The 21,600-nt window shown below is 39.3% G+C and overlaps 1 protein-coding gene across 2 annotated transcripts in view; it reads right to left on the bottom strand.

Moving 5' to 3' along the window:
* LOC131239712 (uncharacterized) overlaps window positions 1–21,563 on the bottom strand; it is a 41,407-nt gene extending 19,844 nt beyond the window's left edge. For both annotated transcript variants that reach the window (XM_058237550.1, XM_058237551.1), the window contains exons 1-4: window positions 21,408–21,563; window positions 18,987–19,140; window positions 17,508–17,593; window positions 582–694 (exon numbers count right to left, since the gene is read on the bottom strand). In XM_058237550.1, the coding sequence (XP_058093533.1) occupies window positions 582–694; window positions 17,508–17,593; window positions 18,987–19,140; window positions 21,408–21,502 (448 nt within the window). In that variant the 5' untranslated portion in view covers window positions 21,503–21,563. The remainder of the gene's footprint in view (window positions 1–581; window positions 695–17,507; window positions 17,594–18,986; window positions 19,141–21,407) is intronic.
* Window positions 21,564–21,600: the final 37 nt, after the last annotated feature.

Here is a 21,600-nt window from a genome sequence, read left to right as displayed (position 1 = left end):
CACACCATAAACAGTCCCCCGTGGGAGAATATATTAGGGTGGCATATTTACTACTGTCAGGATTCGAACACAAGACTTTTCGCTCTGATACCATGTGAAACAACCGGTTGCTCTAAAGGCTCGAACCATTAGAGGATGGTGTATCAATGTATATCAAGTGACTTTAACGGTTTGGATTGGTTTCTTATGATAGCACATGCTTTTATGCCCCCATTAAATGGAAACTTATCATGTATGTGTTCTTTTTGCAATTTTTTAATTCCTAAATATGCAAATGTGTATTTTTCATATCTCCTAAAATTTCACTAAAAAATTCCATCGTTTTCCCCACGTTCCCCGCATTTCCAGTTATCAGCGATATTATTGACGATATCAATATTGTTTCCGTATCTCCGGCTAGCAAAACTCGTGATGATACCAATACTTGTCAAAATGTGAAAAGGTTAACTTCAACAGTCAAAACATTTGCAACCATATCCTTGCTAATCATTTTTTAATTATCGATAAATGTTTTAGTAACACTATACCCACTAGCATCACACAAAAGTTACTATAAAACAAACAAGAGAACATCATTTTACCTTCAGAGTTTACCCAAGAATCGTAAAGAGCAGCAAATATAAGAGGTCGGCAATCCTTAAAATGTATGTAGTATGGTTGCCTTTTTGATCCATCCTTTTTCCACTCATAGAATCTGCATACAAGCATGTGAAATTGATCATGGAGAAAACATGAGAAGTAATAGAAAATGTGAACAAAAAAGACAATGGTAAGTCCATAATATAGAGTAAGAACTAAGATGTACTTTGCACCATGATCTTCTTTTTCTTTTTTCTTTTTCTTTTTGGTTAAGTTCCATTGTGATCTTGGATGGAGAAAAGACAATAGAGTAATCAAACATCCCATTAAAAAAGAAATAGCTTCTCCTAGTTCAGAGGCAGCTACAACTTTATTTGCAACAATTTGCAGAATGAACTAGAAAACAAAAAGCTTCTCCTAGTTCAGAGACAACTACAACTTTATTTGCAACAATTTGCAAAATGAACTAGAATTGAAACAGGAAGCTCCATAATGATAAATCAATGCCCCGAGCCAAAAAGATGGCACATTCAACATAAGCACAAGGTTCATTATGCGAGCCTCAATATATTAAATTTCATGTTTTGTGGAAGTTGTGAATATATATATTAAAAAACCAATTGTCATTTTCTTTAGATAATTGGAGATTATACTTCAAAATGATAGATTCAAAAACACTTTTTACTTACTCTTCAAACAGAAAAATAATGAATTGGGCAGGTTGACTTGGTTAATTCATTGATATTTTCTATTTTTATTTTTTTTAAAGTGTGCTCACAAACAGCTAGTGATTTCATCTTTAAATCCAAAAAGATTCCTTGAAACCAACGGTGGCTTGACCTTCTCTCAAGCAATCTTTTTGGAATTAAAGATGAAATTACTAGTGCTCTGCAGGAGCATTAATGATAGTCTATCCAATGTGACATGTCTAACACTTACTGGAGGAAGAGGGTCCCAGTCAACCTCCTAAAAAGAACACATACAGATTACAAGGTCTGCCTTGCATAGTGCCATTGGATGGTTGGCTGGGAGGGAAAAGATCCTTCAATCAATCATCCAAGCACAAGAAATATGATCAATCCCAATGCGCACATCCTATGCCTTGGGGATGAAGAAACTATGGACCACCTTCTCAGTTCTCACTCATGTAGATTACCTTTGAATATATGGTGGGGGATCTTTGCTCTCTTTTGGGGTAGAGTGGGTGATGCCAGGATTGATTCAAGGTCTCTTCCAAGCCTGGATGGGATAGCCAAAAGGAAGAAAGAACAAAAACTCTTTGGTGCTTATCATTGCTTGCTGGAGTACGATTGATATGGAAGGAACACAATAACAGATTTCTTTTGTAACAAATCCAAGTCAAATGACAAATTATCAGGAGAGAGTTATTGATGCAGGACATGAAAGTCAAGTATGATGTGCAAGATTTCAGGCTTTAGATCACACTGGTTCAGAAACAATTACACAAAATTCCACATCCCACACAAAAGTTCAAACACTCAATCAAGGGGAATCTTATGCGGGTCCAGGCCTACACATGCTAGGGCCGGATCAATCAAAATTATAGACCAAGCAAGAATCAAAGGAGGGTAAATTCATCCACACATGCACAAAAATAATTCCCCCAATCCAAGGGATTCAGAAATTTCAATTCGGGGAACCTTAAAGTTGAAAAAAGGACATAAAATTGAGGATTTGAGTAATTTAGGGTTAAGCTTAGGGATTTTGGGTGAAAGATGAGTGAAAGAGAGGAGAGAGACGAACCAAAGAAGTACCGCACGTGTGGACAACAACAATGGCCCATACGCACATGCATGCGATCCCGGCCGCAGGTGTGTGGGGCCTACTATTCAAAAAAACGCCACCTTGGCCCTGGTCGGCCAGGGATGGACTCCAAAACCCCTAAATCTCAGCTCGATCTGATACACGGTTTGTATGTGGTGTTCCACCGAAGTTTCAGCCCTCCTGCAGAGCCAGATTCTGGAAATCTGTTATAGAGAAAAAAATGGCCACAATAGATGATGGATTTGAAGCGTAAATGATTGTAGGAGAAGAGAAATATGGATGGAAGAAGGTGGGGGCAAATCGGGATAAGTGTGGCTTCGCACAACGGTATTCAGCCCTTCGAGGAAGGAAGGATTTCGCACCCAATTTAATCTCCACAACTCAGAAATTTAGAGTAGAAAAAAGCAACAATTTTATTAATCTTCATTGAGAAAAAAAGACTACAATGGGTGCCTATTTATAATAAAACCTTATACCCCAAAACTTGCGCCATGTGCGCAACCTATTACTTGGAGACGAAGTAATCAAAAATAACAACTAATCAAAGCAATCTAAACCGTCCATGATATTCCTAATAACAATAATAAGTAAAACCCAAAGTACTAGATTAATTACAATAGTGGACCACGATCTAAGAACCCATGGTGGAATTCACATGACTATCGAGTTCACTCCAACGAACCAAAACACAGTCCTCTAACTAGGAGGCCCTTCCTAGACATCGTCATCGATCCAAATCGATGGTAGGCCCTCCTCCTTGCGTACATGCGTAGGGCGGCGTGCATGTGCACGTGATGTCCCCATCAACTCTCCCCAGCTGCAAAGATTTCGCCACTAGCGAAACAAAACTCCTGAACCACTCCAAGATGTCATGATCAAGTCTCTGAAGCTCCTCCTCAGTGAGCCACGTACTGTCTGAAGCTGAGCGTGACTGCCACTAAAACATGTCGTCCGACGTGGATATTATTTGATGGTCCAGAATATCCTCTATCTCCTCTTTGGGTGTGGGAAGGGTAGGTATAGGAAATAGAGGCTGGAAAAATGGGTCGGGAAGGGTTGGTATACGAGGTAGAGGTTGGGACGATGGGTCGGGAAAGGGCCATAGATCAAGGGAAAAGTCTGGGGAGTCAGGATGGTTAGGCAAAAGGCTGGACAATGCATCAGTAGCACCCTGAAATGCAACTAAATCCTTCACATTGAATGTGGAACTAATTCCCATAGAGGGTGAAGATCTATCACATACGCATTGATACCGTTTCGTTTTATAATTTTGAATGGTCTAGCGCTACGCGCGTGTAATTTACGAACGGCTCCCTGAGGATACCGCCCTGGCCTGATGCGGACCATCACGGAGTCACTTACATTGAATTCCTTGAAACGTTTATGTTGGTCGGCAAAAAGTGAGTAATGTTCATTACTAGTCATGATCTTCTGCCAGATTTCTTGATACCATGAATGAATGTGATGCGCAAAAGACTGCACACTCTGACGGCCTATGGGGCAGTGATATAGGGACAAGATCAATAGGTTTCCTAGGTTTATAACCAGTAACGACTTCAAAAGGACTTAGACCTGTAGACCTATCGATAGAACTATTAAACGCAAACTCAGCTATAGGTGGTACGGTGTCCCACGTCCTGGTGTACTATATATCCCTCATGGGGGAAACTCATCCGATAGATCATCAAGAAAGATATCACGAAACTCATCCACTACCGGAATGGCCTCAGTGGGTAACTCTACACCAAGATATTCTGTATCGGTATCAGTTAGCGTAACGATGTCTACCGATACTAATACGGATACGGGGGAGTAACGGCCCATAACAGTGCAATTTATTTTTTTTGCCAAAAAAATATGGATTAAAACCGGAATATTCCAAATATACATTCATTTATAATTTGGAACATGTTTATGGTGGTGTAAGGTCTGCCTGATGAATTTATGAACCTGACAACCTAGTATTGGCTATAGATCTTTTATATCTAATTATCTAACTATATAATATCAATATAAATTAATTAGAATGAATCTAATACCAAAATATCTCATATTTCATATTTATAGGTATTGGTATATTACATACCTTGTGACTTGTGTGCGTTTTATTTCAACATACAATCTAAGGACTTTTATGTCCAATCATGTAATTCATATATCTAACAAATTAATATAATTCTTCACAATAAATCTTAAGAAAAAAATTTGAAATTATATTCAAGTAAATATAGTGTCGTCGATTTAGAGCTGATTTAGTGAATCATTCGATACCCCCAAATCAACGTTAAATTCATGCAATTTATTGCTACTTATCTCACTAATGGATTGGTGGATATTTATTGAACAGTGAAGAATCAAAAATATCAAATGATCATATTTCAAAAAAACAAATGTTTGCAAATTAACGGTGAGAATCATTTAAACAATTTAATTTTGGAATTGTGACTTGGCAACAATAGTGCCATAATTTAATTTATTAATTTTGAGTTAATGTATGCCTCATGGACAATTTTTACGGCCATGTACACGGGGCCCACCATGATGTATTTATTGTATATCAATGACATCCATCTGTTTTATCAAATCATTTTAAGGCATGGTCCAAAAATGAGGTAGATCCAGATCTAAGGTGGACCACTAGTGGGTGAGGCCTTGAAATTGGGGTCCACCTTGATGTATTTGTATATCCGTGCCGTCAATCTAATTTGCCAACTCATTTTAAAGCACGATCCAAAAAATCAGGTAGATTTAAATCTTAGGTGGACCACTAGTGAATGATGCCCTGAACATAGGACCCACCTTGATGCATTTGTTGTATATCCATGTTGTCCATCCTTTTTGCCAACTCATTTTAGGGCATGGTCCAAAAACTGAGGCAAATCCAAATCTTTGGTGGACCACACAATAGGGATTGAATTCCCATAATTAAAACTAATAATAATAATAATAATAATAATATTATTATTATTATTATTATTATTATTATTATTATTATTATTTCTTAATATTATTTTTTAAGTTGCAACTTGTGTTTTCCTTGATCCATGTCCATGAAACCTTATGAACAGTTTCAATGGTAAATAAGCATTACAGTGGGTCATAATAAGTTTTTAACAGTGGGCATTCAATCCTACTATTCGGTCCACTTGAGATCTGGATCTGCTTCATTTTAGGGACCATGCCTTGAAATGATCAAGAAAAACTGATGGGTGGCATGGATATATAATATAACACATAAATCAAGGTGGACCACATGCACAAAAACAATGCAAGTGCATGGTGGACATTCAATCCTACTGTGTGGTCCACTTGAGATCTGGATCTGCTTCCTTTTAGGGACTATGCCTTGAAATGATCAGGAAAAACTGATGGGTGGCATGGATATATAATACAACACATAAATCAAGGTGGGCCGCATGCACTAAAATAGTGCAAGTGCAATAAGCGGAATGCGCCGCAGACTACCGATAAAATAAGGTGCGTGGCTGTAAAACAGCCATGCCAAGCGCGGATTATTTACCTACAGGTAGAGTAGCGAGACACGCTACTGGAGTGACATCATCAAGTTCCGTGGACCCCACTATAATGTATGTTTTGTATCCACACCTTCCATCTATTTGTAGAGATCATTTTAGGGCAATATCCAAAGAATGAGTTAAATCCAAAGCTCCAGTGTACCCCAGCACAGAAAACTGTGGGGACAGTGACGCCCACCATTAAAAACTTCTAAAGGCCACGAAAGTTTTAGATCAAGCTGATATCCGTGTTTTACCTTATTTCATGTCTTTTTTAACTTTTGAACGGGTTGGATTAATAAAAATTATGGTGGGGCTTAGGATAGTTTCAACAGTGGGAATCACTCTCCCCACTGTTTTCTACGGTGGGGTCCACTACATCTTTTTATCTGCCTCATTCTTTGGCTCATGCCCTAAATAATATTTCAAAATGGATGGACGGTGTGGATACAACAGGTGACGTCACTTCAGTAGCCGACTCGCTACTAACCTGTTAGTATCTAATCCGCGTCCGGCCACGCCCCCCATTCATTTTACTTTTTTAGACTGCGACAGAGGGAGAGAGAAATGAGAGGGAAAAATAAAAAATAAAAAAAATGATAAGGAAAGAAAGGGAAAACGAGAGAGAAGGAGAAAACAAGAGAGAAAAAGAAAGAGGGTGGAGAGGGAGTTGCACCAGAGGGGAAAGAAGAAGGAGAAGCAGGAGGAGCTGTAGCGTGCCGCGAGGAGCTGCAGCGCGTCGCAATGAATTGCAGCAGTGCTGCAGAGAAGAGGAAGAAGAAGAAGAAGAAGAAGAAGCGAGAATAAGGTTAGTTTTTTTTTTTTCGTTTTTTCTTTTAGGGTTACTGCCCGTTATGCCTTGTAACAGCCGTTACGGCCCCGTAACGGCCGTTTCGGTTCCGTTTTCTACACCTCTCCGTTTCAGCCCCGTATCGTGTAACGGTAACCGCCGTTACCGTTACGTATCGGCCGTTATGGCCGAAACATAACCGATTTGGGATACCCTACTCTACACTAGCCTCTAGTGCACTCTCTCTAGCCACAAGGCCGTACATGTCGTACCACTCAAAAAGGTGGTCCATGTCTGCCAACCAATCTTGAAAAGCTTTAAGGTACAAGTGGTCATCAAACGTAGGGGCATTCACTCTAACTCCTTTGAGAAGTTGCGCATCGGGGTCATAGTGGTCTTGATGTCCCTCACGGGGTGGGTGCATGGGTGCGCGCCCATAACCGATTCCTTAGCCACCTCTATTCCTTAGTCTATCCTCCTAACCACATGTCTGAGATTGGGCATCTTCCCCAATAGTGGGGTTTGCCCTAGCGGATGTCTCTAGTTGGGTAATGTGCACATCAAGCTGCTCGAAGCGTTGGTCCATACGTTGTTCCAAGTGCTTACCCAAAGACTCAAACTGTTAGGTTCGCTTGTTCATTGACTCTTACAATTGCTCCATGTTTAGTGTAGGGTGCAAGCCAAAACCACGACCCGTACGTGTGGGCATACAACTACTAACTCAACTTAAGGACCTTCTAATACGACTATATGCGCCTAGATGGGACTAAATGCTCTTATAGGACTCTATATGGGGGAAACAACACAATACTACTCAATTTCCAACACCCTATTTGTCCAAAGAATCTGTCAACAGAAAATCCAGCAAATAGATATGCAGATTTTCTTATAGCAGAAAATTCAACAGCTTATATCAGAAATTATGGACCTCTAAACAGCTCTATATGATGATACTTAATGCATAATGGACACAAATAAACTAAACCCTAAACATGCAATGCATTCCCCCATAAAAACCTTGTGCTCTGATACCAAATTTGATGCAAGACATGAAATTCAAGTATGATGTGCAAGATTTCAGGCTTTAGATCACACTGGTTCAGAAACAATTACACAAAATTCCATAGCATGTGTAGGCCTGGACCCGCACAAGATTGAATCTTGTGCGGGTCCAGGCCTACACATGCTAGGGCCAGATCAATCAAAATTATAAACCAAACAAGAATCAAATGAGGATAAATTCATTCACACATGCAAAAAAATAATTCTCCTAATCCAAGGGATTCAGAAATTTCAATTCGGAGAACCCTAAGGTTGAAGAAAAGGCATAAAATTGGGGATTTGAGTAATTTAGGATTAGGTTTAGGGATTTTGGGTGAAAGAGTGAAAGAGAGGAGAGAGACGAACCAGAGAAGTACCACACGTGTGGACAGCAATAATGGCCTAGACGCACGTGCATGCAATCCCGGCCGCATGTGTGTGAGGCCCACTATTCAGAAAAATGCCACCTTGGCCCTGGTTGGCCAGGGATGGACTCCAAAACCCCCAAATCTCAGCTCAATCCGATGCACGGTTTGTGCGTGGTGTTCCGCCGAAGTTTCAGCCCTCCTGCAAGGCCAGATTCTGGAAATCTGTTGTAGAGAGAAAAACGGCTGCAATAGAGGATGGATTTGAACCTCCTGCAGGGCTAGATTCTGGATATTTGCTGTAGAGAGAAAAACGCCTGCAAATATTGATGGATTTGCAGATGGAATGCTTGTAGGAGGAGAAATATGGATGGAAGAAGGTGGGGGCAAATCAGGATAGGTGTGGCTTCGCACCACGATAGTCAGTCCTTCGAGGAATGGAAGGTTCCGCACCCAATTGAATCTCCACAACTCAAAAATTTAGAGGAGCAGAAAAACACAGCAATTTTATTAATCTTTATTGAGAAAAAAAAGACTACAAGGGGTGCCTATCTATAATAAAACTCTATACTCCAAAACTCGCACCATGTGCGCAACCTATTACTTGGAGACAAAGTAATCAAAAATAACAACTAATCAAAGCAATCTAAACCGTCCACGATATTCCTAATAACAATAATAAGCAAAACCCAAAGTACTAAATCAATTAGTATAGTGGGCCACGATCATGAAAACCCATGGTGGGATTCACATGACTATCGAGTCCACTCCAAATAATCAGAAAATAGTCCTCTAACTAGGAGGCCCTCCCTGGACGTCGTCATCGATCCAGATCGATGGTGGGGCCCTCCTTGCGTACGTGCGTAGGGGGGCATGTGTGTGCGCATGATGTCCCCATCAGTTATGAGCTGGGTGTTGGATCAAAAGGAGTTTGTTGGATCACCAGATGAGTCGTCGTCATCCGGCGTGCTTTGAATGGTCTAGCTTTTGTTTGGCTTTAATGAAGTTATCATAACCATTCAAAAATAGTAAAATAAAGGATATAAAAGGTGGTCTACTAATTTGGAAAAGCAACACACTTTTAACCTAAAAACCTATTCCACACCCCCCTCTACCCTTCTGTATTCTCTCCTTCCCTTCTATTCACATTCTATTACAATCTGTCAAACAATTCATAATGAACATAGCACCTTCCAGCTCTATTCAGCACATATCCATTAAGATTATATGATCATCCACACAATAGCCACAAAGGATTTATTACTGAGCTTTAATGGGAGCAAATTGCACACAAGGTGCCAACACTATTGATCATTTACGGCCATACACATTTAAAAAATAAAAATCAAAGTCTCAGGAAAAATTACAACACTTATTTGCAGGTGATCTCTTTTGTTTTGTTTAATAAAATATTGAGTTACCATTCAAAAAAAGAATATATATATATATATGTGTGTGTGTGTGTGTGTGTGTGTGTGTGTGTGTGTGTGTGTGTGTATGTTTGAAAGAATTGAGATCGGAGGGAGATTGAGGAGGAGAAAAACATCACTGGTCAAAAAATGCAGTGCCCTTGCAGTAAACATGTAAATATAAGAAAATCCGCATAGACTAACACAATTGCAGTCATAGGATAGCATGACAAAAAGAGACAAATTTTCATCTCGCTCTTCCTTTTAGCTATCTAAGTATGCTGTCCATTAATAGGTCTGTCCTAGCAAAAATGTAATGAAAGGCAGCAAGAAGTCACTTAGATAATGGAGAAAATAAATCACATTTCAAAAAATACAACTTAATGCAAAGATATCTTCCTGCATGCCATTGTCCACAAGTCTCATGCAAGGTTTTTTTTAATAGCATCTCACATAGAAATCTTCAACCAATCATACGACAAAGAAACTACATCAAGGCATTGTCTTAAAATTTCACAATTTTCCGTCATGCTTATCAATTTTCTATATATCTTTTTTTTATTTTGTGAATACAATCTATTCTAAATCTAACATAAAATTAAATTTTAAAGATGAACAATAAGTACAGTCATGAACATCATATAAAGTCACCTTAATGAAAGTTTTCAAATTGCCTATAGGTTCTATATTGTAAAAAGTATCCTATAGCAATTTGGTGACCTACTAGAAACAGTAAGGAGATAACTAGTTCCAAGCCTCCCAATCATCATCATCATCATCATCAACAAAGCCTCAACACAACTAATTGGGGTTTGCTACACGAATCCGGTTCTGCCATTGCACTCTATCAAGTACCCTATCCTCAGTTAAATCATAGGTCATCATGTCTTTTCATAGTACCTCCATCCCTATCCTTTTTTGGCCTTCCCTTGCCCTTTTAGAGCCTTCAACATGAGCCAACTCACTCCTAACTGGCACAGTCTTGGTCTTCGATGAATATGACCAAACCATTTAAGTTAAAATCCCCCCTCTTGTTACGTATTGTTCCTACTCCTAAGTTTCCTCAAACACATTCATTTCTAATTCTGTCATTGTCTTACCACTCTTCCATCTCAACATCCTCAGTTCAGCTACACTCATCCTATACACAAGTTGTTGCTTAACTACACCACATTCTATCTCTTTTAGTTTGATTGGTTAAAGGCAATCACATAGAACTCCAGAGGCACATGTTCACTTCTTCCACCCACCTTGAATTATATGAGCAAAATCCTTCTCAATCTCTTGACTCGCATGAACTATTGACCAACGATATCAAAAATGGTCACTTTAGGGTACTTCTTGATCAATAATCTTAACTAATTCCTCATTCCTACTCCTATTGTTACTAAAATTGCATTCCTTAAACTCTATTTTAGTTTAACTAATTCTAAAACCTATAATTCTAAAGCATACTTCCATAATTATGGCTGTGTTCACATCCTCCCCTATCTCATCGATAAAAAATTATTTCATCTACAAACAACATACACCAGGTACCTTTTCTTGTAAATGCCTCATTAACTCATCTATAACCAATGCAACAGACACAAGCTTAATGTCGACCCCTGGTACAAGCCTACAATAATTGGAAACTCGTCTCTCCAAAAGCGGTCTTCACATTTGTTGTTGTTCCCTCGTACACATTGACAAGCCATGTCATGGCCAAGTCAAACTCCATTGTTAATTTTTCAGATGGCCTGCAATCTTTCTAATCAAAGGCTTGTGTTTTCAAAGCATTGAATGGGGATCGTCATTATTGATCCACGAGGCCACTTTTTGGACCATCTAGATGCAGGCCAAAGACAGAGAATTTTGACGGTCTGCACAAATATCCACGTATCTGAACAGGAGGATCACGTGAAGCACTAACTATGGGCCCCACATACAGTGTGGAACATATGACCATTCCCTGGATAGATTCGGCGATCTAGATCGTTTTAGATTTCACCCAAAGAGCAATCATCAAGCCTGCATGGCAATGACACTAATAGGAAATTCATGTTTGTGCATTGAAAGGCTTTGCACTCTAGCAAAGCACCACAAAGATTAACCCCAAAAACCACTAATCATATGGGATGAACCTTAATAGTTTTACTTTTATCATGCCCATGTTGTTGCCTGGGCGATTGCACCCCACAAGCGTTCATTGTTGTACAATCATGAAGCCAGAAGCATATGGTCAAGGATTATCGAGCTTGTAGAGATGCATCTATGGCCATACAACCCCACCGTTTTTATTTTATTTGGCAAAAATAAAAACTATTGTTGCAATTTCCACCAACAACAAATCAAGATTGGGATCATGTCCCAATCTTTCCGACATTGAATCTATACCCAGAGTAATGTCTAGAAACCTCAAAGCTGGAAATATGCTCTCAAGCTATGTCCCAAATACTTGGCATACATCCAATTTGTTTGCAAATTAACGATTTGCAATCCACAAATCATCATGATCATCATCTAAACCTTATCCCAATTGATTGGGGTCATCTACACGAAACATGTTCTGCCATTCCACTTTATCAAGGGCTAGACCTTCAACTAGACCATATGTCATTGAGTCTTTTCTTACTACCTCCATCTACATCCTTTTGGGCCTTCGCCTTTCCCTTTAAAAGCCTTTAACTAGTAACAACTCACTCCTAACCGGCACGGTTCTTGGCCTCCATTGCACACAACCAAACCAAGTCTCCTTTCCCGCATCTTATTACCTATGGGTACTACTCCCAATTTCCCACTGATGCGTTTCTAATTTCCATCCTTCCTCATCTTGCCACTCATCCATCTGCAAACCGCATACATTTATGAAAATCAGGATTTGGTCATTTCCCTCCAGAAGAAACAAAAAGTATATCAACATAGCCAACTTGCTTTGCAAATCATAGATATATGCCGACATGAATCTCCTAATATTCATTTGATCTTCATCCGCTAAATGTGGAAGATAGCGATATCTTGATCACTGATCTCAAACCTATTCCAACCCTTCTCAATCCCAAAAACTCAAGGAGTTAGGGAGAACCAGAGACATGACAACTTTTGGAAAAGATAAAAACAAGTAAATTTCGAAGCTGCGCTTGACACACTAAGCTATCACTTGCCGGGGCAAGTAACATCTAGCATTAATTTCAAATTTTTACATACATTCCGATAAATAAAATGCTTGACAGTTGGACACCAAAATATCCAGTGCACCCAAAATAGCTCCTATCAAGGTGATCCAATGGCTATATTTTGAGACAATCAAAGTACAATTAACAATATAGCAAATCCAGCCTCTTGTGAAAGAACTAAACATATTGATGTTGGCTGACACTTTCTTTTGAACAAAGCAACTACAAGAGATCTTTAGATTTCACACCGAGGACAAGTACTAGACTGATGGGGACATCACGCGCACACGCACGCCCCCTATGCACGTACGCAAGAAGGAGGACCCCGCCATCGATCTGGATCGATGACGACGTCCAGGGAGGGCCTCCTAGTTAGAGGACTGCATTTTGGTTCGTTGGAGTAGACCCGATAGTCATGTGAATCCCACCATGGGTTCTCATGATCGTGATCTACTATTCTGATTAATCTAGTACTGTGGATTTTGCTTATTATTGTTATTAGGAGTATTATGGACAGTTTACATTGCTTTAATTAGTTGTTATTTTTTATTACTTCATCTCCAAGTAATAGGTTGCGCACATGGCGCGAGTTTTGGGGTATAGGATTTTACTATAAATAGGCACCCCTTGTAGTCTTTTTTTTTTTCTCAATGAAGATTAATAAAATTGTTGCGTTTTTCTGCTTCTCTAAATTTCTGAGTTGTGGAGATTCAATTGGGTGCGAAACCCTCCCTTCCTCGAAGGGCTGACTACCTTGGTGCGAAGCCACACCTATCCCGATTCACCCCCACCTTATTTCATCCGTATTTCTCTTCTCCTACAATCATCTACGCTTCAAATCCATCCTCTATTGCGGCCGTTTTTCTCTCTATAGCAGATTTTCAGAATCTGGCCCTGCAGGAGGGCTGAAACTTCGGCGGAGCACCACGCACAAACCGTGCATCGGATCAAGCTGAAATTTGGGAGTTTTGGAGTCCATCCCTGGCCGACCAGGGCCAAGGTGGCCTTTTTTCTGAAGTAGGCCCTACACACATGCGGCCGAGATCACATGCACGTGCGTCTGGGTCATTACTGTTGTCCACACGTGCGGTACTTCTCTGGTTCATCTCTCTCCTCTCTTTCACCCCTCTTTCACCCCAAATTCCTAACCCTGACCCTAAATTACTCAAATCCCCAATTTTATGCCCTTTCTTCTACCTTAAAGTTCCCCGAATTGAAATCTATGAACCCCTTGAATTGGGAAATTATTTGTGCATGTGTGGATGAATTTACCCTCCTTTGATTCTTGTTTGGTCTATAATTTTGATTGATCCGGCCCTAGCATGTGTAGGCCTGGATTCGCATAAGATTCCCCTTAATTGAGTGTTTAAACTTTTGTGTGGGATGTGGAATTTTGTGTAATTGTTTCTGAACTAGTGTGATCTAAAGCCTAAAAATCTTGCACATCATACTTGAATTTCATGTCCTACATCATAGACTGTCAACTTGTTCATGAAGAGCATTGGAGAATGTCAGTTTGCTTACCTCATTAGCAAGCCAAGGATAATGGATCCATCTTCTTAATGACAACATTAATGTATCATTTTGCAATAGATGTGAGGATTGTTTAATCCATAGTTGCCTAATTCATTGGATGTAAGCTCCAACTATGAATCAGTTTTTTTTTAAACAGTAGAACAATGAATCACTTCAAGTGACCCAATTCACAATTCGAACCGCTTTGATTCAATAATTCCGATTGATTAGAATCGTTGTAGCTTGATTCCACACTCAGGTATAGCTCATGGAAATGCACAATTCAAATTATGTTAGTTTGTGTCATTTGGAAACGATGGATGTGCAACTCCGAACCAATTGTTGATGGTGATTGGTTTAAAATGTTAGATATGAAACTCCGGCAACTAATGGATTGTGGCCTTCTTTTTCTTTGAAGAAAAGAAAAAGAAGAAGATAATGAATTGTTTGATACTTTGGCAAAGTGTTGGTTTTTAGACATGCATTTAGAAACTTTAGACGTACCAAAAAGGTAAACACAAAATAAAGCGTTCAAATTGCAAGACCCACTATAGAGATATCCTGACGCAAAAATCGGATTGTTTGAATGATCTGAATCTCTTATTTGTAGTCACCTATTTACTGAATTAGGAATAGCTATTGTTCAATTCAACATCTTCCAGATGTTTATGAATCTTCATGTTCTGTCGGTGTTTTAAATATCGACAATATCAGCCAATATATCCTACAATATATCTTGTATCCCACTTGTGCGATACAAAACGCACAGGTAGTATCGATATATCCAACCTATTTGATCCGGTGAGCATTTTTAATTTTTTATCCATGTTTTTGTTGTAAATCACTTTAAACCGGTGTTAAATGCTTACAAATCCATGATTCTTCATGTTTTCCATGAAAAATCATTGGAACTTCGATTTCAAGATTTGGGGGAGATGGGTTAAGTTGTGGAAAATTGAAAAAAAATCTAAATTTCTCAATTTCTCACAAATCAGTTGCAATCTTTGTATCCAAACACAAAATTAAACATGTATGTAACTTCATCTAGTGATTCTTCTTTTGCTTTTGAATGTATTGCTTGGGTTTCCATACATGGCTTCTTACGTTTATAAATTATATGAATAGACTTTGAATATACTTCCATAAGTTCAATTGGAAAGTGCATATATTAGGACTCCATACAAAGGAAACCCTTATTATGTGCACTTTTATTTTTAATGTTTTGATTTCTAAGTGTGTATTGATGTCTTTTTCAACTATCCCTGAAGTTTCATTGAAAAATTCGACGAATTTCCCAATGTTCCCATGTTTCCCAACATTAACGATAAATTATGCGATCCAACCGATATATCCCATGCGATAACCGATATGTATCCATATCCCAAGGGTGCGATACATTACGCGATAACGATATTTAAAACATTGGGTTCTGTAACTCAATCAATATACATTTCAGTTAACAACCCATTTAAATTGACAATCAAGATTTTGACAGTTCAATTTGCATAATTTATAACTCAATGATTTTAACCAACCCATGTAATTGATTATTTGGTAGCACCTGGGGGATTTTTGTGCTCTCATTGCCAGTCTCAAGCCCGGATAGAGGAGGGATTGCATCAAGTTGGCAGAAGGCATGAAACTTTTGCCACAACTTCTATCGTAAATCGTGACAACAGGAGTAAAAAGGTTTGTGTGGCTGACCCAGTTAGTTGGAATAAGGCTTTGATGATGATGATGATAATGAATTTGTGTAATTTATATGCCACATGCAGAATCCAATGGTTCTTCTGTATGACTGTATCAAGGTTTTCCTCCAAAAGGAATCACACACTAGATGAAGGAAAAGAGAGGTTTGCGAAGTCCACTTAAGTGTGCAGCAGAGACACTAACATGTAGCAATAGTGTGACGATCCACTCCGTCCATCAGATGGGCCCCACCAGGCACATGCCATTGACCAAAAACAGGGCCAGTTCACAAACCAATGGACCTACGGGTTATAAAACAAGTGAGAGGCTAAAAATGTTTGCCAAGTCCTTCGACAGCCTTTTTTGTTTCTCACTTGATGATGTGTTCGACGAGTTGACAGAATTTATTTTTCAGCAATGGCACCTACATAGTGAGATCCACTGGAACGACTACTTGGACTTCCACATGAATGCCATGTTGGCACATGGGTTGGCATGAAGATTGGCTCTCTTGCATATACATGTGACCTCACCAAACCTTAAGAACCAACTTAAATCATGGACTAGACTTCTTAAACAATGTTTTAAAATTAGCGCTGATCCACCCACCCACACATGTGGCACTCATGTATGGCTATCCAGGCCATCCAAATTGTGGGGTACATTTTGGAAGCAGCATATCTCCAAAAATCAGATTGATCAAGCAAACCTAACCATCAAATTGATGAATATCAAATGGATGGTAAAATGTAAAATAGTGAATGGTCCGAATTAGATGAAATTTTGTTGGACTTGAGCGGTGAATTACTCTAATGAACGAAAAAACTGGAAATCAAGTGAATTGGAAAACAAACTAAATGAGCCTACCTTTGCGAATTAAGAAATTTCATGAAGTATTGAACAATGAATTCAAACTCCAATTGGTCAAACTGAATTTCAAGTAACTATGGTTTAATCATACTCATTTTAATTTTGAGACATACAATTTATGTTCGGCGATGGTTGTATGTGTTTTGTCCTTCAATGTCAGATACAGCATATGCTGCTCCAAGAGATCAATTAAATGAATGGAAATGTTGTTTTTCTCCTTCACATGCAAGACTTGATAACTACAGGGAACTACTTATCCTAGAGTTATTAACATATTACGTGCATGTAAGACTTCCTATAATCAAGACGTGTGCAAAACCTGAGATGTCAACAGTAGATTGCCAACCATGCAAGGGAAGCCGGCTGTATGCGTCTTAGTATAATCGCAACAACTCCACTAATGCATCCATGAGCGACCTTCAATTCTTCATTGACATGTAAGGGGTAACAATGTCAACCAAGTTACACTTTTGGTTTCAACAGTATGCCATCCATCACCATATCCACAACAAACAAAGTGGCCCGATAAAGCTAAACTTCAATTTTGAACGCGACATGGTTGGTGAATCTTCTAGAGTGTAAACAGTATAAAAAAATAAAAAAATAAATAAATAAAAAAGAGGAATAATTGACTCTCAAAACTAGCTTATCAATAATTAAAGGCATCAATATGCTTTAGCTTATCAAAAAAGAATTAATTCTAGAAGTGCCCCCAAATGAACAATATGAAGCGATCCACAAGATGATGCATGAGCAGAGAACTTATTAATAAAAATATATAAAATGAAACATACCCATCCACTGCCACAAGGCAACGGTTATTAGGAACAAGACGGCGAAAAGATGGTTTCTCACATATCGATTCTGACCGAGCATTGAACTGCAATTCATGAGCAAATCAAGACAATAAAGGTCTTTTTTATACAATGACAATTGCATGTATAAGTTTGTCCAAAGAGAAGCATCAAATTCAACTGAACTTGAATAACAACAAACATTTTCATTTACATGCAAGGCAGAAGAGGGAACACTAAGATGAAGGAAAGACCTAAAGGGACTTGGATTGATGATGGAAGAAGTTGGAAGGTTGTTGTGTCATATAGAGGTCATCCAATTTAATTGTGCTGAATATAATTAGTTTTTACAGTATTAATAAAACATTTTATTTAAATTTTCAAGAAAAGATAGAGAATGGGTTCCCTATACAAAGAGATGATCAAGAAACACCACTCTTAGCCAAGGCATCAGCCAAATTATTCACCTCCCTGCCTATGTGGGTCTGAGAAACTTCATTATTTTCTACGAAATATCATGATTTTCTCCTGCAATGAACTCAAAATAACCTGGTAGGTATATATCCACAGCATATAGTATCAACATAATATGGTGACAGTACTGATAAGACACTTCATGGATACTCCAATCGTTCAGCTAAACTGTTTCATGTTGTGCTAGGTTCCCTATTTCTGAACTAGTAACAACATCCATATTTATTTGTCATTTTTTAAAAAAAAGTACAGAAGTATCACAGAGAAGCTTATCATAAGGATTTTGTCAACATTAATATTTTCAATTTCATTGAACTAGCATGTATTGAAGAATAATACAAAAAAAAAAAAAAAAACCTTGTCTGAACAAACAAAACTTAGTAGTACAGTGCAAATTTATTCAATTACAAATATTATGTTATGGTTGGGTTACCCTTATCTGTATCAGTGCTCTGGATTTTGGGAAAGCAAAACTTGTTTCCCCGCTCCCCATATTGGTATCCATATATGGGCACATAGATTGTAAAAATTTATTGCAGAACTTGATAAAATTTCACTCCTCGGCCTCAGTAAACAATAACAATGGCATATTTCATGCTATCTACAACCAAATGGGACCTCTTGCAAAGTAGATAATGACAAGTTCCCCATGCTTTCAAATGAGGCACTAATGGTCTCACATTCTTATTGGGATTCCTTGTGTAATCAAATGCTGTCAACATACGCCTATTATAACTCATGAGTATATTGCATTCCATCTCATCTTCCTCCCTACAGGTAGGTTACACACAAGAGTTAGTGGAATTTTGGTATTTCCCAATTTCTTATTTTGTATGGATCCAAAAGAAAATCCTTCTGGGTTCTTTCTGTGGCTTCTACATTACAGCAACAAATTCACAGAGATTCATTTCTCGTCTCATAGACCATACAGGGCATGTAGAAATGAAAAACTTTCAATCACATCCCAAGTTCATGTAAATAGAAGACCTAAAAAGGTAATAATACCATCCTAAAGTGATCAGGTTTCTCAATTTTCTTGGTGAAACTGGGAATTAGTCCCCATTTCATGCAATGAAGAACAGCCCCTTTGACAGACCCATTCTCTTTTCGAACAACGGGCACGTAGGCTCCAGGAGAAACATTGAAAGATGGACGGTACCTGCAACAAAACAAACTATTGGTTGCCAAAAGCAAAGTTCAAGCTGCACAAAAATGGCATTAACATGTCCAAAATGGTCTACTTTAGTGGTAAAAGAGTTTTGTTGGAATAAAAAATTCATCTCAACACAAATGGCGATTAGCTTCCATGAACATACCAATAGAAAACAATAAAAAAGCTAAGTTTGTTAGTTGGAAAATTTCCACTTCTAATGATAACAAAATAACCAAATAACTAAATATTCCATGAGGTAACTAGCAGTACTTGGACAAGCAAAATAATGTTGGGCACATCAACCATGCACCTGTGCCCACCTTTCATTTGTTCAGGCTTTATCTGCAGCCCCATATGAGATGGACCATACCTACAAATATCCATAACAAGACGACCCTAGCGAGTTGAGCAGCAGCTTACAAGTAGGGTGGCAGTAGTTCAAGTTGGCTTGTGAGTCAATTGGCACGATCCACTTCAGGCGATGCTTAATGGGTAGCATGTCGCCTCAGGGCAGCAAGCTATGTCTATTTGAGTACAGGTTATCAATGGTTGGGCTCAGATTGAAACCTACCCTCCCCAACCCTGATGTACTGGTTATCAATGGGTGGGTCAGATGACCAGAACCCAAATCCAAGACTAAATATTAAAAATTCCTATACCCCTCAAAGGTTGTAACACTCCCTTACTGCCTTTGCCACAATCCAATTAACATTGGTTCAGGTAGAATCAAGCCCAACACTATTCAATGGGTTGGGCTGGGGCCAGCTTAGTGAATTTTAAGTGGGTTGGTCATGCCTCTGGGACTGGGTAATGGGTCCAAGGCAGGGTTCAGGCCGGAAATAATTAACCTGTTTCATAAAAGGGTCGGGCACGGGCTGACCCCGATCCACCCTAGACATGACCCATTTCCACCCCTACTTACAAATGGAAGTAGAAAAATAATAAAGCCAAAACAGGCCAACAAGTCAAATGATTAACATCATTCAATAGGAGAGATTGTTGGAGCATGGCCAATCCACCACAGATGAGAGCACATCATCCAAACCATGTACCAGGTGGGACCTACCTCGTGGATGATCTGACATGAAAGCGGATTGCATAGTGACACTGCCACTCACTACTGGACGGTGCTGTGTGGGCCACACCATGATATATGTTTTTTATCCACGCCACCCATCCATTTTATCAGCTCATTTTAGGGCATGAGCCCAAAAATGAGGCAGAACCAAATCTCAGGTGGACCGCACTACAGGAAACTGTGGTGATTGAATGCCCTCCATTAAAAACTTCTTGGGGGCCACAAAAGTTTTGGATCAAGCTGATATTTGTGTTTTCCCTTCATCCAGGTCTGTCTTACCTTATCAACAGGTTGGATGGCAAATAAATATTCAAGTGGGCCCTAGGAATTTTTTAATGGTGGGTGTTCAATCACCACTGTTTTTCTATGATGTGGTCCACCTGAGATTTGGATCTGCCTCATTTTTGGCATCATGCCCTAAAATAATAATCCAAAATGGATGGATGGCGTTGATAGGCATGAATAAAACACATAAATCCAGAGAGCATCGTCCAATAGCAACATTGCTACTCGCAGTATCAGAATGCAATATGTGTCCATCTGACATACATAAACAAGCTACAAAACTAAAAACACTCCCAATTTTTTTAGACCGTCCATTAGTTTCTTAAAACTCTAGCCTACCTAGTAGTTGATTGTTTTGATTTTTTGGCCAAAGCATCTCCACAGTGGTTAACACCTGATATACGGCTCTGATGTGATACAAATGTACCAGGATAGCACATGAGGCTACGAGTAGAAGTGTGTGGTGCTACCAAACATCCAGTGGATTAACACATAGAATGTGTTCTGTCCAGAAACGAAAAGGGGATGGTAGTTTGACAGCCCCACATGTAGTAGTACATCTGAGCCATGCATATGGAGGGTTCGACCATCTGATGACCAGGCGAAAACATCAGTCTGGTCCACTCATCGGCCATGTTATGTTGAAACATTCATTTTCTTTTGTGCAGGGTGGCCCGACGGATGAGTAGACGGCCCTGATTCTTGCGCCGAGCTATCTGAATGGTGCGGCCCACCTTACGCACTGAACGGATGTTGTGCGGAGGTGGGGAAGTAGCTGTTGATGTTGGGATAGAAATCTCTGCGAAGACTGATGATAATCTGTGTATAGGAAAGGATCTGCTGCGATGGAGAAGAGAAGGAGATGAGATTAGGGCAGGGTATAGGATGAGAGGAGAGAAGTAGTGCAAACCGTTCCGTTTCAACGGTGGGGATTGATGAATCGTCAATGCCGCAGGCCCTACGGACTTCCTCCGGCCTCAGAGTACAACGAGCTCTTCCACACATCGCTTCGCCTCTCTCTCTCTCTCTCTCACACACCGGTGCCGATGTCAGCCACAGGCGTGGGCAGAGCGCGGGAAATAAAAAAATGGGAAGTCACCCGT

This window comes from Magnolia sinica, chromosome 3, assembly GCF_029962835.1.
Source record: "Magnolia sinica isolate HGM2019 chromosome 3, MsV1, whole genome shotgun sequence".
Classification (NCBI taxonomy): Eukaryota; Viridiplantae; Streptophyta; class Magnoliopsida; order Magnoliales; family Magnoliaceae; genus Magnolia; species Magnolia sinica.
The sequence above is the reverse complement of the archived record's forward strand: the minus strand, read 5'-3'. Positions and strand labels throughout refer to the sequence as shown.